This window comes from Neophocaena asiaeorientalis, unplaced genomic scaffold, assembly GCF_003031525.2.
Source record: "Neophocaena asiaeorientalis asiaeorientalis breed wild unplaced genomic scaffold, Neophocaena_asiaeorientalis_V1.1 scaffold449, whole genome shotgun sequence".
Classification (NCBI taxonomy): domain Eukaryota; kingdom Metazoa; phylum Chordata; class Mammalia; order Artiodactyla; family Phocoenidae; genus Neophocaena; species Neophocaena asiaeorientalis.
Window position 1 is genome coordinate 468924 of NW_020175027.1, and position 27992 is coordinate 496915.

The following is a 27992-nucleotide window of genomic DNA, read 5'->3' on the forward strand; positions in this document are numbered from 1 at the left end:
ACTTGTTCTTGGGACCCAGTGCTTTTCCTAGAGGATCACAAACCTCCACATGTATTGCCGAATGAAATTTTGTCCAAGAATTTCCTTATTTTCATGAAACCCTGATAATCACTTAGAACTTCATTTCAAATGTACTTTAAACTTTTTTTTTATTAAGGAAGAAACCTTATCTTTGTTAAAACATTTCATTAATGAGTGACCAAGTTTATCCCCTTGAATCATATTACCTAACTGTAATTTTTGGTATGGAAATTGAGAATAAGGGGGAAATGTAGAGTCAAAAAGATTCTGGAAATACTTATACTTTAAAATTTTTCTTTGTTGAACATATAACTAATAAAAGGAAATAACTAATAAAAATTTGATGTTTGCATGCACAAACTTGGGTTTGGGAGCAAATTCTTTTGGATTAAAATTATATGATGTGTAAATTTCCATATACGGAAATTAGCCTGTCTACAAATCTGTATAGAATTTATTCAAGGACAGATTATATATACATATACACATTTAAAACAATTATTGAATTTTTCCTATTAGAAATCAATAAATACTTATTTTAGAAAAGGGAAAAAATGTTCATTCGTTCAAGATATGTCTTTAGCACCTATAATATATGAGACATTCTCAAAAGATTGCAATGAACAAGACAAATGTATTTTTGCTCTCATGCAGATTAAATTTTGTGGTATAAAAGAAAATAGAATTATCCATAATCCTACTCTCTAAAAGAACAAGGTTAATATTTTAGTGTATTTCCAACATACGTGCTTTAGTGGGTTGTGTATGTGTGTGTGTAGTGCAATTGAAATAATATTCTGCATACAGTTTTGGATTCTGCTTTTTCCTTTAGCTTTTTATTTTTAATCTTACCTTTAGTTATTTAACATTCTTCAAAAACATTAGTTTTAATGGCTATTAATATTGTGAGTCATATTTATTTACCTTTAAAAAAATCTTTTTTTTTTAAATTACCACACTGTGATGAGTAGTTTTGTCCACATACATTTGTCTAAACCATGCCTATTTCATTAAGATACATTCTTGAAATGAAATGAGTGGCTAAAAAGACAGGAATATTTTAAAGTTTCAATTTCATAAATCTGAGTTTTTCCCTAGAAAGGGTGTATTATGTTAGATTCCTGCCAAAGAAGAGTTAGAAAATGCTTATCTCATTTCACTTTTGCCATAATTAAATATTGATGTACATTTCTTGCTAGCATTGTTTTACACTTTTGTTTTTGTTAAAGGATGCTATTCTGCAGTATAAGTTCTAACTAGTTATTTCAGGCGTATGGGAAATCAGTTATTTTCTTCTTTTTAAATAAATTTATTTTATTTATTAATTTTTGGCTGTGTTGGGTCTTCATTGCTGTGCACAGGCTTTCTCTAGTTACAGCGAGTGGGGGCTACTCTTCGTTGTGATGTGTGGGCTTCTCATTGCGGTGGCTTTTCTTGTTGGAGAGCACGGGCTCTAGGTGTGCAGGCTTCAGTAGTTGTGGCACACGAGCTCAGTAGTTGTGGCTCGTGGGCTCTAGAGCGCAGGATCAGTAGTTGTGCCACACAGGCTTAGCTGCTCTGCAGCATGTGGGATCTTCCCGGACCAGGGCTCAAACCTGTGTCCCCTGCATTGGCAGGCGGATTCTTAACCACTGCACCACCAGGGAAGCCCCTAATATTTTCTTTTGCAGTGCCCATTCTCCAGCAGTGGTTTTGGTATTGGAACAACAATCAAACTCACAAAACACAATAGGCTTCACCCAGCTTTAAGTCAATTTAGCATTAGGAAAAGATACAGATGGACAAGAGAACAGCATGCACAACAACAGCATAGAAGAGAGTTTATGATTTTCAGGCAAAGATTCTAATGTTCCAGTTACTTCACACTTGATATATGCATGGTGTTAAGAGATGGGGCTATGTGGTAGACCATCTCAACTTTTTTTATTTTGCGGTACGCGGGCCTCTCACTGTTGTGGCCTCTTCCGTTGCGGAGCACAGGCTCCGGATGCACAGGCTCAGCGGCCATGGCCCACGGGCCCAGCCGCTCCGCGACATTTGGGATCTTCCCAGACCGGGGCACGAACCCATGTCTCCTGCATCGGCAGGCGGACTCTCAACCACTGCGCCACCAGGGAAGCCCATCATCTCAACTTTTATATAGCTTATCAAGTAACCTCTTTAGGGATACAGGAGTAGAGTCCATTCTCCAGGGCTGCTGCATCTTATCAATATAGATTCCTCACTTTAATTTCAACAATGAGGTTCAAGTGCTTGGTTTGTACAAATTCTTAGCTAGAGATTATTATTTATTTTGCAATCATTGTAGATCTACTCCTCACAATTCCTTGAGCTAACAGTAGCCATCCATGAGGATAGAGGAAAGGAGCCAGCTGTTAACTCTTCCCTTTGATCCTGTATCTAGAATTTTTATTAAACATTCTTTGTAATTCTAAGACTTTTAGAGTTTATTATCTTGTATGTGTGTGTGTGTGTGTTGCAGGCAAATAGTTATTTCATGTACAGTTTATGAAAAAGGGTGTATATGTTAAGGCTGTGGTCTCTGAAAGCAGTCTGCCTGGAGCAAATCCCAACTTCTGCCTTTACTTAAGTTACTTGAATTCCCCTTGCTTTACCTGTAAAATGAAGATAATAATAGCATTTACATCATAGAATTCCTTTATGGATTAAGTGAGATAATGTATGTAAGGCAGTTAATTCCTGGTACCTAATAACTGTATTCGGTACTATTTTACATTCTTGCTCAATAATTGTAGCTCTTATTTCTACTTAATGTCTCAATGCCAGGTTAGTTTCCATGACAATTTAAAATAGTGATCTTTGATAATAAGCATACTTGCTCCTAATTCTTGTAGAGAACTCTTTAGTGCTCATTGTTAAATAAGTTCATTGTTAAGTTTAAAACATTTTTATTATTATTCCTTTTTTTTTTTTTTTTTTTTTTTTTTTGGTACCCCTGCATCGGCAGGCGGACTCTCAACCACTGCGCCACCAGGGAAGCCCTATTATTCCTTTTAACGATGTAAAGTAAATATATTTGTTAGATTGTTTTTGGCTGCAGGTAAAATAAACATCAACATACTGACGAAACTATGTCACCATAAACACAAAACACTGCTTTCCTATAAATACTGTTCACTCCATACTTAGATAGGTTTCCTTCATGGTCTAATGATGGATTCTAGTACATACATACATATTCACATTGAGTAAATGAGAGAAGTCAACTTCTTGTGATTCTCTTAAGAAATTTATTTTCCTAGTAAATTTAAGTTTAGTTATCTCTGAACTAATCATTGACTAGCAGGAAGAGATTGGCCTAAATTAATCAGGATCTAAATTATTCAAGAAAGTTAGATGGTTACTTCCATGTCTTGACTGTTGTAAACAGTGCTGCAATGAACATTGGAAACAATCTAAATATCCATCGATAGGGTAAAGAAGATGTGGTACATATATACGATGGAATATTACTTAGTCATTAAAAAGAATGAAATAATGCCATTTGCAGTAATGTGGATGGATCTGGAGATTATCATGCTAAGTGAAGTAAGTTGGACAGAGAAAGACAAATATGTAATATTGCTTGTATGCAGAATCTAAAAAAAATGATACAAATGAACTTATTTACAAAACAGAAACAGACTCACAGACTAGAGAATGAACTTATGGTTGCTAGGGGGGAAGGGTGTGGGGAGGGATAGATTGGGAGTTTGAGATTGACATGCATACACTGCTATATTTAAAATAGATAACCAACAAGGACCTACTGTATAGCACAGGGAATTCTGCTCAATATTCTGTAATAACCTAAATGCAAAAAGAATTTGAAAAAGGATAGATACCTGTATATGTAAAAAATAAAACAAAACAAAACATAGCTGCCTTTGGTGATTGAGGATTGTGCCATGACAGCAGCTACTCTTGTTATGAATGTTAATATTAACCAGTAAAACAATTATAAGTAAAACTGGGAATGGGACCTCAGTAATGAGAAGAATATAAATGTCTTAGTCTTCACCTAGCTTCATAAGCTTTAGATACACATAAATGAGGATCTTTTCCTTCTTTAAACAGATATTTACTCAGCACTGCTATGTACTAGGCACTAGACTAGGCACTGAGGATAAAAAGAATAAGACTGATTATTTTCCTGCCCTCACACAACTTGAAATTTCTCTGGAAAGACAGATGATTACACAAATAGAGTGTGATATGGCTCTAAATTTTTTTGGGATACCAGGGAATGTTTCTCATAGGAAATTCCTTGTGAACTTATGTCTGAAAGATAAATAAGACTTGACTGATAAAGTCTGAGGGGAGAGGGAGAAGGAACCAGGGCAGCGGAATAGGATGTATCAAGATCCAAAAGTAAGAGACAGCCCGGAGCCTTAAAGGCACTTGGAAGAGTTTGGTATGACAGTAGGACAGAGTTGTGTGGGGAGGGGCTGGAGGTGAAGAGTCTTGGAAGCCTTGTTAAGTTCTGACTTTGTCTTAAGAATCCTGGGAAAATTTACAACAGGTTTGAGCTGGGGAATGGCACAAATTGGGGAATTGGCATTTACAGAAGATTGTGGGGATTAAGAATGGATCCAAATTGGAGGCATTTTTAGTGGTCTAGGTGAGTGATAGTGATGGCATGGTGGCAGTCATGTTGGAGAGATGAACAGAATTGAAAGATAATTCTTTTATTTACTATTAACCTGGTGCTTGATTAAGCAGTGAGAGAGAAGTCACAGATGGCCCCCATGTTTCTGACTTGGGTAACAGTGCTACCATTCAGCAACATAGAAACACTGGAGTACACAGCATTGAGAAGATGATGGATTTCATTTCTGAAATGTTGAGTTCAATGTTCTTAGATGCCTCTAAGCAGAGCTTTCCAGTCAGAAGTTGGCTATGGGGCTCCGGTTGTATATCTATATACATATATATATTAAGCAGCTTTATTGAGATATAATTCATTTAAGATATAATCTGCCCATTATGTGTGCATTTTCTTTATCCATTCATCCATCTATGGACACTTAGGTTGTTTCCCTATCTTGGCTGTTCTAAATAATGCTTCAGTGAACATGGTGGTGTAAATATCTTTTTGAGTTAGTTTGTCATTTTCTTCAGATGAGTGCCCAGAAGTGGGATTGCTGGATCATATGGTAGTTTTATTTTAAATTTTTTGAGGAACCTTCATACTGTTTTCCATAGTGACTGCACTAATTTACATTCCTATCAACAGTGCATAAGGCTCCCCTTTTCTCCACATCTTTGCCAACACTTGTTATATCTTGCCATTTTTGAAAATTGAGGTAAAGTTGACATATAATATTCTATTCATTTCAGGTGTACAGCAGAGTGATTCAGAATTTTTATAGATTATACTCCATTTAAAGTTATTATAAAATATTGGCTATATTTCCTGTGCTGTACAATATATCCTTGTAGCTTATTTATTTTATACACAGTATTGTTTGTACCTCTTAACCCCTACCCCTATCTTGCCCCTCCCCCCCCACCTCTTTCTCCCCACTGGTAACCACTAGTTTGTTCTCTATATCTGTGAGTCTGTTTCTTTTTTGTTTTATTCACTAGCTTGTTGGATATTTTAGATTCCACATATAAGTGATATATACAATATTTGTCTTTCTCTTTCTGACGTATTTCACTAATCATAATACCACCCAGGTCCATCCATGTTGTTGCAAATGGCAAAATTTTATTCTTTTATTTTTTTAAGACCAACTAGTATGCCATTGCATGTATATATCATGTTTCTTTATACATTTATCTGTTGGTGAACATTTAGGTTGCTTTCATATCTTGGCTATTATAAATAATGCTGCTCTGAACATTGGGGTTTATGTGCCTTTTTGAATTAGTGTTTTTTGTTTTGTTCGGATATATACCCAGGAGTGGAATTGCTGGATCACTTGGTAGCTCCAGTTTTAGTTTTTTGAGGAATCGCCATACTGTTCTCCACAGTGACTGCACCGATTTACATTCCCACCAACAGTGTGCAAGGGCTCCCTTTTCTCCACCCCCTTGCAAACATTTGTTATTTGTATGTGGTATTTTGAGTCACAGCCATTGTGACAGGTGTGAGGTGATAGGTCATTTGCATTTCTCTGATAATTAGTGATGTTGAGCATCTTTTCATGTGCCTGTTGGCCATCTGTATGTCTTCTTTAGAAAAATGTCTGTTGAAGTCTTCTGCCTATTTTTCAATCATGTTGTTTGGTTTTTTCATATTGAGTTGTATGAGCTGTTTATATATGTTGGATATTAATCACTTTTGGTCATATCATTTGGAAATATTGAATATTTTCTCCCATTCATGAGGTTGCCTTTTCTTTTTGGCAATGGTTTCCTTTGTTATGCAAGAGCTTTTACATTTAATTAGGCCCCATTTTAAAATTTATGGTTTTTAAAACAATTTATTGAAGTATAGTTAATTTACAATGTTGTGTTAATTTCTGCTGTACAACAAAGTGATTCAGTTACACACACACACACACACACACACACACACACATCCTTTTTCATATTCTTTTCCATTATGGTTTATAACAGGATGTTGAATATAGTTCCCTCTACTATACAGTAGGACCTTGTTGTTTATCTGTTCTCTATAGAATAGTTTGCATCTGCTAATCCCAAACTCCCAGTCCATCCCTCCCTCATCCCCCTCCCCCTTGGAGACCACTCACTTGTTTGTGAGTCTGTTTCTGTTTCACAGATAAGTTCATTTGCGTCACATTTTAGATTCCACATATAAGTGATATCATATGGTATTATGCTTTTGTTTTCTTTGCCTTAGGAGATAGATCCAAAAAACATTGTTATGATTTATATCAAAGTGTGTTCTGTGTTTTCTTCTGGGATTTTTATGGTTTTCAGTCTTACATTTAGGTCTTTAATCCATTTTAAGTTTATTTTTGTATAATGTGTGAGAAATGTTCTAATTTCATTCTTTTCCATGAAGCTGTCCAGTTTTCCCAGTGCCGCTTATTGAAGAGACTGTCTTTTCTCCATTGTATATCCTTACCTCTTTTCTTGTAGATTGACTGTAAGTGCGCTGGTTTATTTCTTGGCTCTCTATTCTGTCCCATTGCTCTGTGAGTTTGTTTTTGTGCCAGTACCATGCTGTTTTGATTACTGTAGCTTTGCAATATGGTCTGAAGTCAGGGAGTGTGATACCTTCAGCTCTGTACTTCATCCTCAAGATAGTTTTGGTTATTTGGGGTCTTTTGTATTTCCATACAAAATTTCAAATTATTTGTTGTAGTTCTGTGGAAAATGCCATTGGTATTTTGATAGAGGTTATATTGAATCTGTAGATTGCCTTGGGTCATTTTAACAGTATTAATTCTTTTATCCATGAATGTGGTATATCTTTCCATTTGTTTGTGTCTTCTTCAATTTCTTTCATTATTTTCTTTTAGTTTTCATAGTACAGGTGTTTCACTTCCTTAGTTAGATTTATTCTTAGGTATTTTATTCTTTTTGACGTGATTGTAAATGGGCCCAGGGGTCCCAGACCTGGTGTCGGACTGTTGGTGAGTGGGGCCGGTTTCATGACATAGCTGGCTGCAGGGTCTGGCTTGTACTGAAGCTTGTGCTGGCCTGCTGGTGAGTGGGGCCGAATCCCAGCATGGCTGGCTGAGGGACACAAAGTATCTCAGAGCTGGTATTGGCCTTCAGGTGGGTGGGATCAGGGCCAGGTTGTCCTGAGGCTGGTGCCTCCCTACTGGTGGGTGAGGCTGTTCCCAAGGCTAGAGTCACCTCACTGGTGAGCAGGGCTGAGGACCAGGGTGTCTTAGGATTGGTGTCTGACCACTCGTGGGTGGAGCTGGGTCCTGAGATCTCTGGATGCAGGGCCCTGAGTGTCCTGGGTCTAGTGTCTGCACAATGGTGTATGGGGCCAAGTCCTGAGCCCTCTGGTGGACAGGGCTGTGTCCAGGTGTGGCTGTGGCTTCAGGATGTCTTAAGGAACCCTGCCTGCTGGGGGTGGGGCTGTGTTCCTGCCTGGCTAGTTGCTTGGCCTGCAGCACTCCAGTTCTGGTGTGTACAGACTGATGGGCTGGGGCGGGGCTCAGTCCTGAGGCTAATATGCTTGAGGGAGGATTCCAAAATGACACTTGCCAGCACCAGTGTCCACATGGTAGAAGGAGCTCACTAAAAGTATCAGCTGCCAGTATCTATGTCCCCAGAGTGAGCACCAGTTGCCCCCTGCGTCTTCATGAGACTCTCCAAGATCAGCTGGTTGGGTGGTTCTGAACCAGGTCCCTTTCAATTTACTGCTTCTGCCCTGGATCCTGGAGTATGTGCAATATTGTGTGTGCCCTTTAAGAATGGAGTCTATTTCCCACAGCTTTCTGGGTCTTCTGAAAGTAAGCCCCACTGTCCTTCAAAGTCAAATGTTCTAGGGGCTTGTGTTCCTGATGCAGGACCCCCGGGCCGGGGAGTCCAATGTGGAGCTCAGACCCCTTGCTCCTTTGGGAGAACCTCTGCAGTTGTAATTATTCTCCTATTTGTGGGTTGCCCACCTGGGAGCATGGGTGACTCCACCCCTTCTACCTGTCTTGTTGTGGTTCCTTCTTTATATCTTTAGTTGTAGAAGAACTTTTCTGGTAGATTCCAGTCTTTCCCATCAATAGTTCCTCTGTAAATTGTTGTAATTTTGGTGTCCCTGTGACAGAAGAGTGCAGGGTTTTCCTACTCTACCATCTCCTTTCACACCCACCAACCACTAATTTAATATCTATCTTTTTATATTTGCCTCTTCTAGACATTTCATATAAATGGAATCATACAAGGTGTAGGTCTTTGTGACTGGCTTTTTTTACTTAGCATGTTTTGATTGGTTTGCTATTTTTAAAAATTAGATTTTGTATCATTTTAATGTTAATTTCATAAGATTAATTGGTTCACTTGGCATCTTAAAATATTTGTGTATAATTTCTAAACAAGGGGATCACTAATTGCTTAGACATTTCAAATAATTTACAGTAAAATCATCTGGTTTTGCAGTAATGTTCTTTTTTCTTGTTGTTTGTTTATTTATTGTCTTATTAGTCATTCATTTTATACACATCAGTGTATACATGTCAGCCCCAATCTCCCAGTTTATGACACTACAACCCCAACCCACCGCCCCTTTCCACCCTTGGTGTCCATATGTTTTTCCTCTACTTCTGTGTCTCAATTTCTGCTCTGAAAACCAGTTCATCTGTACCATTTTCTAGGTTCCACATACATGTGTTAATATATGATATTTGTTTTTGTCTTTCTGACTTACTTCACTCTGTAAGACAGTCTTTAGATGCGTCCGCGTCTCTACAAACGACCCAATTTCGTTCCTTTTTATGGCTGAGTAATAGTCCATTGTATATATGTACCATACCTTCTTTATCCATTCATCTGCCGATGGACATTTACGTTGTTTCCATGACCTGGCTATTGTAAATAGTGCTGCAATGAACATTGTGGTGCATGTGTCTTTTTGAATTATGATTTTCTTTGGGTATATACCCAGTAGTGGGATTGCTGGGTCACACGGTAATTCTATTTTAAGTTCTGTAAGGAACCTCCATACTGTTCTCCATAGCGGCTGTATCAATTTACATTCCCACCAACAGTGCAAGAGGGTTCCCTTTTCTCCACACCCTCTCCAGCACTTGTTGTTTGTAGATTTTCTGATGATGCCCCTTCTAACTGGTGTGAGGTGATAGCTCATTGTAGTTTTGATTTGCATTTCTCTAATAATTAGTGATGTTGAGCAGCTTTTCATGTGCTTCTTGGCCATCTGTATGTCTTCTTTGGAGAAATGTCTATTTAGGTCTTCTGCCCATTTTTGGATTGGGTTGTTTGTTTCTTTAATATTGAGCTGCATGAGCTGTTTATATAATTTGGAGATTAATCCTTTGTTCGATGACTCAATGGCAAATATTTTCTCCCATTCTGAGGGTTGTCTTTTCATCTTTATTATGGTTTCCTTTGCTGTGCAAAAGCTTTTAAGTTTCATTAGGTTCCATTTGTTTATTTTTGTTTTTATTTCCATTACTGTATGAGGTGGATCAAAAAAGATCTTGCTGTGATTTATGTCAGAGTGTTCTTCCTGTTTTCCTCTAAGAGTTTTATAGTGTCCAGCCTTACATTTTGATCTCTAATCCATTTTGAGTTTATTTTTGTGTATGGTGTTAGGGAGTGTTCTAATTTCATTCTTTTACATGTAGCTGTCCAGTTTCCCCAGCACCACTTATTGAAGGGAGTGTCTTTTCTCCATTGTATATCCTTGCCTCCTTTGTCATAGATTAGTTGACCACAGGGGCGTAGGTTTATCTTTGGGTTTTCTATCCTGTTCCATTGATGTATATTTCCATCAATATATTTCCATTGATGTACTGTTTTTGTGCCAGTACCATATTGTCTTGATTACTGTAGCTTTGTAGTATAATCTGAAGTCAGGGAGTCTGATTCCTCCGGCTTTGTTTTTTCCCCTCAAGACTGCTTTGGCTAATCGGGGTCTTTTGTGTTTCCATACAAATTTTAAGATTTTTTTGTTCTAGTTCCATAAAAAATGCCATTTTTAATTTGATAGGGATTCCATTGAATCTGTAGATTGCTTTGGGTAATATAGTCATTTTCACAATATTGATTCTTCAAATCCCAGAACATGGTATATCTCTCCATCTGTTGGTATCATCTTTAATTTCCTTCATCAGTGTCTTATAGTTTTCTGCATACAGGTCTTTTGTCTCCCTAGGTAGGTTTATTCCTAGGTATTTTATTCTTTTTGTTGCAATGGTAAATGGGAGTGTTTCCTTAATTTCTCTTTCAGAGTTTTCATCATTAATGTAGAGGAATGCAAGAGATTTCTGTGCATTAATTTTGTATCCTGCAACTTAACCAAATTCATTGATTAGCTCTAGTAGTTTTCTGGTGGCATCTTTAGGATTCTCTATGTATAGTATCATGTCATCTGCAAACAGTGACAGTTTTACTTCTTCTTTTCCAATTTGTATTCTTTTTATTTCTTTTTCTTCGCTGATTGCCGTGGGTACAACTTCCAAAACTATGTTGAATAATAGTGGTGAGAGTGGACATCCTTGTCTTATTCCTGATCTTAGAGGAAATGCTTTCACTTTTCACCATTGAGAATGATGTTTGGTGTGGGTTTTGTTGTATATGGCCTTTATTATGTTCAGATAGGTCCCCTCTATGCCCACTCTCTGGAGAGTTTTTACCATAAATGGGTGTTGAATTTTGTCAAAAGCTTTTTCTGCATCTATTGAGGTGATCATAACGCTTTTATTCAATTTTTTAATATGCTGTATCACATTGATTTGCATATATTGAAGAATCCTTGCATCTCTGGGATAAATCCCACTGATTCATGGGGTATGATCCTTTTAATGTGTTGTTGGATTCCGTTTGCTAGTATTTTGTTGAGGATTTTTCCATCTATGTTCATCAATGATATTGGTCTGTAATTTTCTTTTTTTGTAGTATCTTTGTCTGGTTTTGGTATCAGGGTGATGGTGGCCTCATAGAATGAGTTTGGAAGTTTTCCTTCCTCTGCAATTTTTGGAACAGTTTGAGAAGGATGGGTGTTAGCTCATCTCTAAATGTTTGATAGAATTCACCTGTGAAGCCATCTGGTCCTGGACTTTTGTTTCTTGGAAGATATTTAATCACAGTTTCAATTTCATTACTCATGATTGGTCGTTCATATTTTCTATTTCATCCTGGTTCAGTCTTGGAAGGTTATACCTTTCTAAGAATTTGTCAATTTCTTCCAGGTTGTTCCTTTTATTGGCGTACAAGTGCTTGTAATAGTCTCTTAGGATGCTTTGTATTTCTAAAGTGTCTGTTGTAACTTCTCCTTTCATTTCTAATTTTATTGATTTGAGTCTTCTCCCTCTTCTGCTTGATGAGTCTGGCTAATGGTTATCAATTTTGTTTATCTTCTCAAAGAGCCAGCTTTTAGTTTTATTGATCTTTGCTATTGTTTTCTTTGTTTCTATTTCATTTATTTGTGCTGTGATCTTTATGATTTCTTTCCTTTTGCTGACATTGGGTTTTGTTTGTTTTTCTTTCTCTAGTTCCTTTAGGTGTAACATTAGATTGTTTATTTGAGATCTTTCTTGTTCCTTGAGGTAGGCTTGTATACCTGTAAACTTCCCTCTTAGAACTGCTTTTGCTGCATCCCATATGTTTTGGATCGTCGTGTTTTCCTTGTCATTTATCTCTAGTTATTTTTTGATTTCCTCTTTGATTTCTTCAGCGATCTCTTGGTTATTTAGTAATGTATTGTTTAGCCTCCATGTGTTTGTGTTTTTTACTTTTTTTTCCTTGTAATTCATTTCTAATCTCATACCGTTGTGGTCTGAAAAGATGCTTGATATGATTTCAGTTTTCTTAAATATACTGAGGCTTGATTTGTGACCCAAGATGTTGTCTATACTGGTGAATGTTCCGTGTGCACTTGAGAGGAAAGTGTAATCTGCTGTTTTTGGATGGAATGTCCTGTAAATATAAATGAAATTTATCTGGTCTATTATGTCATTTAAAGGTTCTGTTTCCTTATTTATTTTCATTTTGGATGATCTGTCCATTGGTTAAGTGAGGTGTTAAAGTCTCCCAGTATTACTGTATTACTGTTGATTTTCTCTTTTATAGCTTTTAGCAGTTCCCTTATGTATTGAGGTGCTCCTATGTTGGGGGCATATATATTTATAATTGTTATATCTTCTTCTTAGATTGATCCCTTGATCATTACGTAGTGTCCTTCCTTGTCTCTTGTAACATTGTTTATTTTAAAGGCTATTTTATCTGAGCATTGCTACTGCAGCTTTCTTTTGATTTCCATTTGCATGGAATATCTTTTCCCATCCCCTCATATTCAGTCTGTATGTGTCCCTAGGTCTGAAGGGGGTCTCTTGTAGACAGCATATATATGGGTCTTGTTTTTGTACCCATTCAGCAAGCCTGTGTATTTTGATTGGAGCATTTAATCCATTCACGTTTAAGGTAATTATCGCTATGTATGGTCTTATGACCATTTTCTTAATTGTTTTGGGTTTGTTTTTGTAGGTCGTTTTCTTCTCTTGTTTTTCCCCCTTAGAGAAGTTCCTTTAGTATTTGTTGTAGAGCTGGTTTGGTGGTGCGGAATTCTCTTAGCTTTTGTTTGTTTGTAAAGCTTTGGATTTCTCCATCGAATCTGAATGAGATCCTTGCTGGGTAGAGTAATCTTGGTTGTAGGTTCTTCCCTTTCATCACTTTAAGTATATCATGCCACTCCCTTCTGCCTTGTAGAGTTTCTGCTGAGAAATCAGCTGTTAACCTTATGGGAGTTCCCTTGTATGTTATCTGTCGTTTTTCCCTTGCTGCTTTCAATAGTTTTTCTTTGTCTTTAATTTTTGCCAGCTTGATTACTGTGTTTTTCGGTGTGTTTCTCCTTCGGTATATCCTGTATGGGGCTCTCTGTGCTTCCTGGACTTGGGTGGCTATTTCCTTTCCCATGTTAGGGAAGTTTTTGACTATAACCTCTTCAAATATTTTCTCGAGTCCTTTCTCTCTCTGTTCTCCTTCTGGGACCCCTATAGTGTGAATGTTTTTGCGTTTAATGTTGTCTCAGAGGTCTCTTAGGCTGTCTTCATATCTTTTCATTTTTTTTCTTTATTCTGTTCCACAGCAGTGAATTCCATCATTCCGTCTTCCAGGTCACTTATCCGTTCTTCTGCCTCCGTTATTCTGCTATTGATTCCTTTTTGTGTATATTTCATTTCACTTATTGTATTGTTCATCCCTGTTTGTTCTTTAATTGTTCTATATCTTTGTTAAATATTTCTTGCATGTTTTCGATCTTTGTCTCCATTCTTTTTCCAAGGTCTTGGATCATCTTCACTATCATTATTCTAAATTATTTTTCTGGAAGGTTGCCTATATCCACTTCATTTCATTGTTTTTCTCAGGTTTTATCTTGTTCCTTCATCTGGTACATAGCCCTCTGCCTTTTCATCTTGTCTCTCTTTCTGTGAATGTGGTTTTTGTTCCACAGGCTGTAGGATTGTAATTCTTGCTTCTGCTGTCTGCCCTCTGGTGGATTAGGGTATCTAAGAGGCTTGTGCGAGTTTCCTGATGGGAGGGACTGGTGGTGGTTAGAGCTGACTGTTGCTCTGATGGGCAGAGCTCAGTAAAACTTTAATCTGCTTGTCTGCTGATGGGTGGGGCTGGGGTCCCTCCCTGTTGGTTATTTGGCCTGAGGCAACCCAACACTGGAGCCTACCTGGACTCTTTGGTGGGGCTAATGGCCGACTCTGGGAGGGCTCACACCAAGGAGTACTTCCCAGAACATCTGCTGCCAGTGTTCTTGTCCCTTGGTGAGCCACAGCTGCCCCCCCTTCTGCAGGAGACTCTCCAACACTAGCAGGTAGGTCTGGTTCAATCCTATGGGGTCACTGCTCCTTTCCCTCGGTCCCGATGCACACACTACTTTGTGTGTCCCCTCCAAGAGTGGAGTCTCTATTTTCCTCAGTTCTGCCGAAGTCTTGTAATGAAATCAAATCCTGCTAGCCTTCAAAGTCTGATTCTCTAGGAATTCCTCCACCTGTTGCCAGGCCCCCAGCTTGGGAAGCCTGACATGTGGCCTAGAATCTTCACTCCAGTGGGTGGACTTTTGTGGTATAAGTGTTCTCCAGTTTGTGAGTCACCCAGCCAGCAGTTATGGGATTGGATTTTATTGTGATAGCGCCCTTCCTACCATCTCATTACAGCTTCTCCTTTGTCTTTGCATGTGGGGTATCTTTTTTGGTGAGTTCAAGTGTCTTCCTGTTGATGATTGTTCAGCAGTTAGTTGTGATTCTGGTGTTCTCAAAAGAAGGAGTGAGAGCATGTCCTTCTAGTATGCCATCTTGAACCAATCTCAATTCTGTAGTAATTTTGTTAAACGCTTTTCTCTCTCCGAAAAGTTCAGCAGGTCCCCAAGACCATCTTTGCTTCTGACACTTACTTCATGTTCTGAGGTCTCCAAGACCACCATCAGGTTTAAGAATTCACTAGAATGAGTCACAGCACTCAGCAAAGCTGGTATACTCACAGTTACAGTTTATTACAGTGAAAAGCAACAAGTTAAAATCAACCAAGGGAACAGGCACATGGAGCAGGGTATGGAGACACAACTACAGAGTTTCCCATTGTCCTTTTCAAGTAGAGTCCTGCAGACAGTGCTTACTTCTCCCAGTAATGGTATGTGGCAATATACGTGTAATATTGCAACCAAAGAAACTCACCCAAGCCTTGGTGTCCAGTTTTCATTTGGCCTTGGTCATGTAGACATGGTTGACCATCTGTGTGACTGATCTTAGTCTGTAGCTCCTCCAGAGCTCCTTATCTGCTGCCATGTGGCCCAAAGCACCCTCCCCCAACCAGAAATCATATTATTAGCAGAGACTATGTGGCATGACCCAAGGACCCCAGGTAAACAAAAACATTCTTATCAGGCAGGATATGCCAGAGGTTTAGAGGTTACCTTCAAGGAGTTGAGGGAAAAAGGGCAAGACTGGTTTTAGGGCAAGGTTAGTCTTTTACTGTGCACCACTTATAGCTGAAAATGCATTTCAAAATTTTGTTTCTTAAGTTAATTTTGCTTGTATTTTCCCAGGCAATTTGTGTTTTATCAACTTTTTCAAATTTTGGTTGAAATGTAATCTTATGTATTTTCTTGTGTATTTTCTATTTTAATTGTCTCTGTTTTTAAAAAAAAATCCATTTTCTCCTTTCTAATCTTTAAATTTGTATTTTTAGTAACTTTTGTTACTGAAATTTGTCCATTTTATTATAATTTTTCTTTCCTTAGATCTACAAAAGTTAATTCAACAGTTCCTATAGTTACTTATTCATTATTTTTATGCTTATTTTTAATGTCTCCTGTTTCTTAAGTTTGTTTTATTGTTTTATTACCCAAAAATTCTTTTCAATTATCAATAATTGTGCCTCAGATAAACCTCATTGGCTATAATACTGCCACTGCATAAAGTTGAAAAGCTTGAATTACGTGCCTTATTTATTAACTCTTCTTTTTAAATTTAGTAATAGAAGTCTTCACTACTATGAAATATTCTGGAACATCACAGATTTTTTTTTTCCAAAATTTTGATCTTGTTTTATTTTAATTAAACTTTAAAATTTTGCAGTAGTTGTAGATTCACCTGCGTTTGTAACAAATAATATGGAGCGATCTCCCATGTATATACTTTGCCAAGTTTGACCCAGTGATAATATCTTGTAAAACTATAGTACAGTACCACAACCAGGATATTGACATTGATACACTCAATATACAGATCATTTTCATCACCACAAGAATGTCTCAGGTTGCCCTTTTATATACATACCCACTTCTATCTCGCTCAGCACTGTTAACTCTTAGCAACTACTATAATTTCTGTAATTTTGTCATTTCAAGACTGTTATATAAATGGAGTCATATAATATGTAACCTTTTGGGATTGACTTTTTTTTTTTCATTCATCTTAAGTCTATGGAGATTCATCCAAAATGTTGTATCAATAGTTTGATCCTTTTTATTGCTGAGTAGTATTCCATGGTAAATAAACCACAGTTTGCTTAACCGTTCACCTTTTGAAAGACATTTGGGTTGTTTCCAGTTTTGAGCTATAAAGCTGCTATGAGCATTTGTGTATAGGTTTTTGGGTGAACATAATCTTCATTTCTCTGGGATAAATCCCCAGGAATGCAATTGCTAGGTTGTATGGTAGTTGCATGTTATTTCTTTTTCAAAGTGTTTGTACCATTTTACGTTTCCACCAGCAATGCATTAGTCCACCTCCTCTGCATCCTTGTCAGCATTTGATGTTGTCACTATTTTCTCTGATGGTTGTATAGTGATATCTCATTGTGATTTTAATTTTTTGAGTGACTAATAATGTTGAACATCTTTTCATATGCTTATTAGCCATCTGTATATCTCTTTTGTGAAAAGTTTCTTCATGTCTTTTGCCCATGTTCTAATTGGATTATTTAATGTTTTATTGTTGAGTTTTCTGAGTTCTTAATATATTTTAGATACTACTTCTATGTTACATATGTAGTTTGCAGATATTTTCATCCTATCTGTATCTTGTCTTTTTATCCTCTCATTAGGTTCTTTTGCAGAGCAAAAGTTTTTTAATTTTGATGGAAGTTCAACTTATTTTTTTTCTGTTATGCATCATGCCCTTCGTGTCAAATGTGTGAACTCTTTGCCTATCTTTAGATTCCAAAGACTTTCTCCTACTTTTATTCCTAAAAGTTTTATATATATATTTAAATATTTTATATACTTATCTATCTATCTATTATTTATTTATTTATTTAGGTTGCACTGGGTCTTAGTTGTGGCATGTAGGCTTCTTTTTTTTATAAATTTATTTTTATTTTTGGCTGCATTGGGTCTTTGTTGCTGCGCATGGGCTTTCTCTAGTTGCGGCAAGCAGGGACTACTCTTCATTGTGGCCTGCGGGCTTCTCATTGCGGTGGCTTCTCTTGTGGAGCATGGGCTCTAGGCACGTGAGCTTCAGTTGTTGTGGCTCATGGGCTCTATAGCGCAGGCTCAGTAGTTGTGGCGCATGGGCTTAGTTCCCAGACCAGGCCTCGAACCCGTGTCCCCTGCCTGCATTGGCAGGCAGATTCTTAACCACTACGCCACAGGGAAGTCCCAACATGTGGGCTTCTTAGTGGTGGCATGCAGCCTTCTTAGTTGCAGCATGTGGATTCTTAGTTGTGGCATGCATGTGGGATCTAGTTCCCCGACCAGGGATCAAACCCAGGCTCCCTGCATTGGGAGCACGGAGTCTTACCCACTGGACCACCAGGGAAGTCCCTATAGTTGTATATTTTACATTTAAGTCTGTGATCCATTTTGAGTAAGTTTTATATAAGGTATGAGACTTACGTTAAGGTTCTGCTTTTTTGGTTTGTTTGTTCTGTTTATGTTTTTTTACTCATGAGTGTCCACTTGTTCCAGCACCATTTGTTGTTGAAAAGCTGTTTTTACTCCACTGAATTGTTCTTATACTTTGTCAAAATCAATTGGACATATACGTGTGAGTTTATTTCTGGGTTCTCTATTCTGCATCATTGATCTATGTGTTTCTTCCTCCATCAATGCCACACACAGTCTTGAATGTTGTATATGGTCATATATATATATATATATATATATATATATATATACACACACACACACACACACACACATATATGTATATACATACACACATATGTATACATACATATATACAGTTGATCTTTGAACAACACAAGTTTGAATTGCACTGGTCCACTTATACATGGATTTTTTCAATAAATATGTACTACAATACTACGTGATCTGCAGATCTGAGAATGAAGAACCAAAGATACAGAGGGCTAACTGCAGATTATATGCAGACTTTCAACTGTATGGGGATCGACACCCTTAATGCCCACATTGTTTAAGGGTTAATTGTAAAAGTGTGTAACAAAATTTGCAATCAGGTAGACTGATCCCTACCACTTTTTTCTTCTTTTTCAAAGTTGTTTTAGCTATTCTAGTTCGTTTACCTTTCCATATATATTTTAGAATAGTATTGTCTGTAAGAAATCTTGCTGGGATTTTGATAGGAATTGTGTTACGCTAGTGCATCAAGTCAGAGAGAAATAACATCTTTACTACAGTGAGCTTCCAGTCCATGAACGTGTTACATCTTTTCATTTATTCAGATATTCTTTGAATTCTCTCATCAGTGTTTTTTAGTTTTCAGCATGCAAGTCCTGTATTTTTTCTTGAGAAATTGTAAGTAGAATTCTGCTTTTAATTTTGGGATTCACATACTCACTGCTCTTATTTAAAAATACCAAAAAATGTTTATTTTGAATCCTGTGACCTTGCTGAGCTCATTTATTCATTCTAGGAGTTTTCTTTTGGTTCATTGGGATTTTCTGTGTACACAATCATATCATCTGCAAATATAGATAATTTCTTTCTCTCTTTCTGATCTCTCTTCACTGTTTTTGCTTCCTGCACTGGTTGGAGTTTCCTTTACTATGTTGAGTAAGAGTGAGGTACGTGGATATCCTTTGCTCCTGATCTTAGTCTTTCACCATAAGTATTATGTTAGTAGTTTTTGGTAGATGTTCTTTATCAAGTTAAGGAAGTTCCCTCCTTTGTCTGTTTTTCTGAGAGTTTTTTTTGAAAACATGAATGGATGTGAATTTTGTCAAATGTTTTTCTGCATTGACTAATCTGATACTGTGATTTTTATTAGCCTGTTATAGATTTTTAAAATATTGAGCCAGGCTTTCGTTCTTGGAATAATTTCCACTTAGTCATGAAGTACAATTCTTTTTTTTTTTCTTAACTGCTGAATTCTATTTGTTAATATTTTGTTAAGGATTTTTGCTCCTATACTCATGAGGGGTATTGGTCTGTAGTCTTCTTTTTTGTGTGCTTGGTCTGTTTGGTTTTGTATCAGAGTAATACTAGCTTCATAAAGTGAACTGAGAAGTGCTCTCTCCTCTGCTGTTTTCTATAAAAGCTTGTGTAGAATTGGTATTAATTCTTCTTTACATGTTTTATTGAGTTCTCCAGAACAATCGTCTGGGCCTGGAGATTTCTTTTATGGAAATTAAAAAATTATAATTCAAGTTCCTTATTAGTTATAGGGTTATTCATCTAATATTTCATAGTGAATAAGTTGTAATAATTTGTGATTTTTTGAGGAACTGGTCCATTTCATCTAAATTGTCATATTTATGTGTGTAGAGTTATTTATAGTATTTCCTTATTATCTGTTTGATATCTATAGGATCTGTACTTATGTCCTCTGTTTCGTTAATGATATTAAAATTTGTGTCATCTTTCTTTCTTTTCTTTATCATTCCTGTTAGTACATTGGCAATGTTATTGATCTTTTCAAAGGACCAGCTCTTCGTTTCACTGATTTTCTCTATTTTTTTTTCTGTTTTCTGTTTCATTGATTTTTTGCTCTTATTTTTATTGTTTTCTTCCTATGGTTGCTTTGGTTTCTTTTGCTCTTCTTTTTCTAGGTTCTTGGGTTGGGAACTTAGATAATTGATTTGGACTTTTTCTCTTTTCTGATGTGTGCATTTAGTACTATCATTTTCCCTCACAGCAATGCTTTAATTTTGTCTCATAAATTTTCAGACATTTTAATTTTCTTTTATTCAGTTTATTTTTTATCATTCCCTTTGAGACTTCCTTTTAATCCACAGTTTATTCAGAAGTGTTATTTAGATTCCAAGTGTTTGGAGATTTTCCTGTTATCTTTTATTGATTTCTAGTTTGATTCTGTTGTGGTCAGAGAACACACTCTGTATGATTTCAATTATCTTAAATTTGTTGCAGTTTATTTTATGCTCCTGGACATAGTTTATCTTGGTATATTTTCTGTGGGTACTTGAAAAGAATGGATATTCTGCTCTGGTTGGGTGGAATGTTCTATAAATGTTGATCAGGTCCTATCGGTTGATGGTGTTGGTGAGTTCTTTTGTATCCTTGCTGCTTTTCTGTCTAGTTGTTCTATCAATTATTGAGAGAGGATTGTTGAAGTCTTCAACTATAATTGTACATTTTTCTATTTCTTTTTCAGTTCTAACAATTTTTGCTTTACATGTATTGCAGCTCTGTTGTTTGGTATATACACATTTAAGATTGCTAATCTTGGTGGATTGATCCTTATAACATATAATGTTCCTCCCTGTTTCTGGTAATTTACTTTGCTCTGAAGTTTATTTTATCTGATATTAATGTAGCCACCTCTGTTTTCTTTAGATTAATATTTGCCTGTTACATCTTTTTCCATCGTTTCACTTTCAACCTGCCTATATTGTTATATTTGAAGTGAATTTCTTGTAGATAGCATATAGTTGGGTCTTGTTTCTTAATCTACCATCCTAGTCTCTGTCTTTTAATTAATGTATTTAGACCATTCACATTAATATACTTTTAATATATTAGGACTTAAGTCTGCTATTTTACTTTTTTTTTTATTTTTTCTTTTTTCCCCCTCCTTTTTCTTTTTCCTGTCTTCCTGTAGGTTACTTAAAATATTTTGAGAATCTAATTTTGATTTATATATGGTGTTTTTGTTTTGTTTTTTGGTGCTGTGAACATGATATTTATAGTGGTTTTGACTATATCTTTTTACATAGCTTTTGAATGGCTGTTCTAGCTATTACATTACCTAGACATAATTATCATTCTAGTGATGTGGTTATTCAACCAATTTTCATGAAGTGTAGAAACCTTATCTTCCTTTACCTCCTTTTGCCCTTCACCATTTATAATAAAGTTGGCCTAAATATTTCTGAGACATACATTTAAAACCACATCAGATAGTGTTACAGTTTTGTTTCAACCATCAAACATACTTTAGGAGACTCAAGAGGAGAAGGAAAGTCAATTCTATTTATCAATATTTTTACTTACTGTCTTCTTTCAAGAAGACATTCCTGATGTTTCATGATTCCTACTTTAATCATTTGATTTCATTTAGATAATGTCTTTTAGCTATTTTTAAAGGGTGTATCTGCTGGCAACAAATTCTTTTAGTTTTCTTTCCTTTGAGAATATATTGATTTTCCCTTCATTCCTGAAAGATATTTTCACTGAATATAGGATTCTGATTTCAAAACTATGTTATTTTGGTTCTTGAAAAAATGTGCCACTTCCTTGTGGTCACCATGATTTCTGATAAGAAATCCACTGTCATTTGAATTGTTTCCCTCTTATAGCTGTATCATTTCCCAGCTGCTTTGAAGATTTTTGTTTTGTCTTTAGTTTTCAGAAGTTTAACTATGTTTTGTCTTGGTATGGATTTCTTTTGGCATTCTCTGGCTTTCAGATTCTTCAGCTCCAGATTTGGGATATATGAGGCAATAGGAAAACCAAGGAAGCTCACTCACCATCAGGTCTTTCCTTCAATCCTGAGGTCCCTAGCTGGTCTGTCTTGTTTTCTCTTCTCTTTCAGAGTGGTTTTATATAAAATGTATCCTGTATGTTTTACTTGTACCTATTAGCAGGAGAAATAAGGAAAAGTACGTCTACTCCACATTCCCTGAAGTGGAAGTCTACTGGCTTTATTTCAATAATTATTTTCTTTTTAAAAATTTCTTCTTGAAATATAATATCTAATCTAGTATCTGTTAACACAGTATATGTAAAGATAGATTTTCTTATTGTTGACTTGGGAGTTGACTGACTCATATTTAACTACATAGTGGCTAGATATACTTAGTTTCTGGTGTAAATTCTAGTGTCTAGATGGTAGGCATTTACCAAATTGGTTCTAACTAAATCATGATAGTATCACCTCTTAGCCCCAAGTCTGATTCTCTGGCAATCTGAGTTAATAAAGTATATATTAGTCTCCTAAATTAAACTTTTAAAAGTAGTAGTACTAGAAGTAGTTCTTCTAGTCTCTTCTTCCTACTAGATAAAACTAGGTGGGTCACACCACCTAGATATAATGTGTGACTTCTGATCCTCATGTGGTCTTTGCCTTCTCTGTCTTCATATTTTTTGGATGTTGCAGGATATAAAAAGATGTTGGGGAGTCTGAGGAGGGAAAGTGGAAACAGGTTTTATCATACCTTTTTTCACTCAGTTGAGATGTAGTTAATCATTTTTTTCTGATTGGATATAAGCATGCCTCTCCAAGCCAGAGGGTCAGAGAGTGGGTAAGAAAGAAAATTCTTCACCCTTTAGGTGGGCCATCCTTGTTTTCAGAGTGATGCATGGATCATTCATTGCCTGCTTTGCTCATTTAAGCTCCATTGGTTTAATAGTTAAAGGAAATTCCCTCCAAATTTAGACAATAGTTAGTCAGTTTTTAGTGTTGCTGTTTTTAATCTTTTTTTTCTGGGTCCTTTTAGATATTTTTGGAGAAGGGAGCAGCAGCCAGCTAGATGCCATTTAAAACTAAAATCTCCCAGACTAAGTCTTAAGGGAAATTTAAAAGTACAATAAGTCTAAGTGAAAGCAAGTTTTTTAAAATTGAATTGAACAATTAAGTTGCTAAAATAATCTCTTTATTTAAAAATCAATGACATACAAAAATAATTTTATTGTTTGAATTTTTAAACCTTTTCAAATCTTTGAATCACCCTACTCTTGGTATTTGAATACGTGCCATGTGCTGATCTGTAACTGAGCCAGTTTTCACATTTGGTCCTAAATTTAATACTTAATTCTGATAGAGAACATGCAGGTCTTTATAAGCAACAAACCATTTGTAGACTTTTATTTTAACACTTCCCTAAAACTTAGATTTATTAGTAGTAATTTACATAGATAGATTTCTCAAAGATACTTGCTATTAATTACCTGCACTATTCTGTCAGTTTAGCAAGGGGGTGCCTTGAGTAGGCTAGAGGTACCAGTTAGATATTGCTACATTTAAAAAAATTCAAATTTAGAATCTTAGAACGGCAACCAGAAGCTTAGAATAGCTGTCTGTAACTCAGCCGGTGGTTTCTGCTGATTTGAACTGGGCCTGGTGAGGCTCACTCACATGTCTATGGTCAGCTGTGAATTGGCTATTTGACTTTGCTAATCTTGGCTCTGCTTGCTCATGTGTCTAGGGCCTCACCTGGGTCACTGCACTGGTTTACCTCTGTTCCATGTGTCTCATCCTCCAGCAGACTAGCTCAGGCATGTTCTTGTGATGAAACGGGTGTGGGGTAGCAGAGCACAGAAAGTGTACCATATCTCTGGAGGCCTTGGTTTGGAACTAGCAAAAATGTCTCTTGCATTTTATTAGCTAAGCAAGTCACAAGGGTTGCCAAAATAGACTCTATCTATTGATGAAATACAAAGTAACATTTAAAATGTTGTAGATATAGGGAGGGGTGAATAATTATGGCCATTGCACTCAATCAACTCTTTTAGAACAGGGTGGAATTGGGACTAGGACCCTCCGGACAAGGTTTCTTTTTATTACACTAGCTTTCTTCCTACTTACCTCGTGTAGGGAAGAATCAGTGTTTATAAGGGAAAAAACATGTGTGCCTTAGGGTATGTCTTAGTCCTCAAGAACTGATGTAGATAGTTCTGATGAATTCACATTCTTTTTATCTATTGAGTACTTAGTAGTTCCTCACAAAATCAGTTTTAGAGTAAATAGATTTTAGGCAATAGGAAATGTCTGTTGCTTTCCAAATGATATCAGTTTAGTGAATCTTTTGAAGGTTAAGAAGAACTTTTTACATTGCTTTACCTGTTTATTCCTTTTGACTGTAAGTCTCAGGGAACCAGAGTGATAATATCAGGATTTCAGGGTCTTAGGTTCACTTCACATCTTATATCCTACAAAAGTTATTACTATGAGTGAGTGATTCTTTTTGGAAAGCAAGTTATAGGGTAAGATATAAAGCTTCAAGATATGTTTTACCTCATGTTGAAATTTTATCAGAGCCCACTCATCCCTCATAATTGCCCTTGCCTTGTGGATCTGGAGATAGATGAAAAAGATAAAGTCGTTATGGAGTTGTGGCAGCTTCAAGCTGTCCTGTTTGTTTGTCCCCGAATCTTTCTACGCCAGTTCCAAAAATCCCCTCCTGCCAAAATTAGGCTTGGAAAAATAACATATTTCGTATATGACATATGTTTGAAATTAGTGGGAAATGCAGCCAAGATTTAGAAATTAACAAGGAAAAAGTTATTTCTGAAAACATTTGGGAGCCAAAGAAGAGTGTTTGGCTTAAACCATTAGGACATTTTATTGTTTAGTAAATTAAATAATTTAAAAAAATCCCAGAAGGAAAACATAACATTTCTTTTTTTTAAGTATGTATGAATAATTCTTATTTAAAAATTATTTGTCACAAATTAAGCAAGTAGTATAAATGTACCATGTGTAGGATAACTAATATTCTGATAAGCTGTTAAATATTTTTCTGTATGAAATTTTTAGAAATTAAATCATGTGCATCAATTTTCTCATATGTGGAAGGGATTTCTGTTAATCTGCTACCTGCAAATACACAGGAATAGGTGAAGGGATCAGAACAAGAATCAAATCTTCCCTCTCTAATACAGAGCACTGTTTAGACCTAACTTCTTGATAAGTACGTTGTCATATCTATGCTGAATGTAGAATTGTCTTCTTTGTCAACTTTTCTGTTTGAATTAATCTAATTCAAGGCAAGGAACATTCACTAGGCATTGTCTGTACAAGGCAGTGAGATGCTAAGGAGAGATATTAGAAGATTTACAAACTAGTCGCCAACCACAGGAAACTTAAAGTATAGCTGAGTAGAACAGAATTTCTTAAATGAGAGGCATTGTTCTTGCCAAGACCCTATTTATGGGAACTTGTGTTCCTTTAGAATCTTAGAGCAGTTTATAAGAAGATAAAGGCCTATCTGGGTTAAGAATTGCAGAGTTGATTTGTGGATTCCATGATTCCAGGCTGGACTCATAGAAATGAGGCCATATGTGTTTTCAAGATCCTCAGAATGACACATTTTGAATAGGTTTTCATAAATTAGAGGAAAAAATCTGTTCTGTCATTATAGTGTTTTGCCATGTCTTCCTACTTTGTCTCTTCCCATCATTATCAGATGGGATATTATCAAGGAATTGTCAGCCTGTCTGTATGACCTTTGCCCATGAAATAGAGATGTTTGTTTTTGGAGATTGCCTCTGTCTCTTCTTTGTTAGTTTTCAGCATCCTGTGACTTTGAGATGGATTCATCAATAGACTAGACAACTCACTAGAATTACATAGATATTAAATGTCAACTTAGTCAGATCTTCACTTTTGAGAATTTGAACTGAGAGCTCCAGATCCCGAGAGATGGTTCATAATTGTCCCTAATCTGGAAGTTCCTTCTCGGGGCCTGGTTCTGTTTCCTGGTCCTAGTTTCCATGAGCTATCTTTGCATCCTAATAATAAACCTCCCTTTCTTTGAGTAAAAAAATAAATAAATATATGTCAACTTGAAGAAATGTGAGCTGATTTCAACCAGCCAGAGTGCAGGATATTACTAGGTGGTTTGTTAATAGGGAATCCAGGGTGCTAAAGACTATAACATTGTCAAATTCTGTAGCACAATGAAGAAGAAATACTGAGTGCATGGCTTTGCCAACCACTTTAGTAAGGTATCCCATAGAATGCCCCAGTTTTTATTGACGACCCCATCAGCAGAAAGTAGTGAGTGGGGTTTGCAAACTGGATCAACTAGTTATCATTGTATGACATTCATCAAGCCTCTTAACTCTAATTTCCTTCATCTGTAAAATGGAAGTAATAAAAATAATTATCTTTCAGAATTCTTCTGAGGACTAAATGAGAAATTACATTGAAAATGTTTTAAAATATGAAGCGCTATATATACATATATATACATGTATATATATATGTGTGTGTGTGTGTATATATATATATATAAAATGCAAAAAGTAGAAGAGCTCAAAGGCCAAATAAATGTAGCTGAAGTTTACTCTGGGATGGCTATGGAGAACTTATCTTTTGCTCATAAATATCCTGAATTTCAAAGAGCTTTCTGTCTTATATGAATATTAATTGAATACTATGAATAGCTGAAGCCCCTGATGGAGAGTAACAAATGACATGAGAAAATTACAAGCAAAGATTTTAAGAGAACGAAGGTTATTGGGAGGGCTTCTTAAACTGTATTTTTTAAAAATAAATTTTATTTATTTATTTATTTATTTTTGGCTGCATTGGGTCTTCATTGCTGCACGCTGGCTCTCTCTAATTGCAGCGAGCAGGGGCTACTCTTTGTTGTGGTGCACGGGCTTCTCATTGAGGTGGCTTCTCTTGTTGCGGAGCACGGGCTCTAGGTGTGCGGGTTTCAGTGGTTGTGGCACGTGGGCTCAGTAGTTGTGTCTCGTGGGCTCTACAGTGCAGACTCAGTAGTTGTGGTACACAGGCTTAGTTGCTCTATGGCATGTGGGTTCTTCCCAGACCAGGTCTTGAACCTGTGTCCCCTGCATTGACAGGTGGATTCTTAACCACTGTGCCACCAGGGAAATCCCGGGAGGGCTTCTTTGTGAGGCAGTACTTTCCCAGGCAATTTAAAGTGGGCTTCTAAATACTGGCTGGATTTCAACAGGTGAAGATGCCAATGGGAGGTAGGAAGACATTCCAGACACTGGAATGGATGTGAATAGAGCTCAGTAGGTGAAGGTGTTGAGCAAAAGAAAGAGAACTATGGTTTGTGATGATAGCAGTCCTGAGATCCCTTGTTTGGGAATTCTAGGAGTGGATTATAAATTAGAAGGAAGGAAAGAATGAAGGTGCAAGAAGAGAGGCAAATGTGATAAGAAATGAGAGGAATGGGAGCCCAAGAGTGTGGGTAAGGGTTGCCAAATAATAAAATAAAGATCAAAAGGACTTTAAAAAACAAAAATGAGTCTGTTTGTCAGACAGAGAACACACACCAGTGAAAAAATTCACTGAAGTGGACACGGAGGGGGAAATGTGTTATAAAGGGGGTTTCATGTGGTTATGCTAAGGATTGAAAACTAGCACTCTGGGTAGGATAGAATGTTCTTTTGTATGTGCTTTTCATTGGTCAGTTTGCTGTTTAAATTCTCCCAAGCATAGTGCTGAAATGCTGTCTAGTGTCCCTAAGCACAAGAAGGCTGTGATGTGCCTTATGGAGAAAATACATATGTTAGGTGAGCCTCATTCAGGCATAAGTTATAGTCCTGTTGGTCACGAGTTCAACATTAGTGAATCAGCAATACCGTATGTATTAAATAAGGCGTCTTTAAGCAGTAACAGACGTAAAACAGGGTTATGTGTTGATTGGTTGACAAAAATGTTGTGACCAGAGGCTCACAGTAACCTAATCCTGTATTTCCCTTAGGGGCAATGGTTCAGTATTTACCAATTTAGTAATTGTGGTGACTTTATAGAACATAATTACTGCAAATAATG

The 27992-nt window shown here is 36.5% G+C and overlaps 1 protein-coding gene and 1 pseudogene across 1 annotated transcript in view; both read right to left on the minus strand.

Moving 5' to 3' along the window:
• Nucleotides 1-27992, minus strand: part of LOC112411720 (inorganic pyrophosphatase 2, mitochondrial-like) — a 183453-nt gene that overhangs the window by 11975 nt on the left and 143486 nt on the right. The window contains 1 exon segment of the mRNA XM_024763010.1: nt 7558-7677. Coding sequence (XP_024618778.1) covers nt 7558-7677 — 120 coding nt within the window.
• On the minus strand, nt 15972-16059 carry LOC112411768 (uncharacterized; annotated as a pseudogene).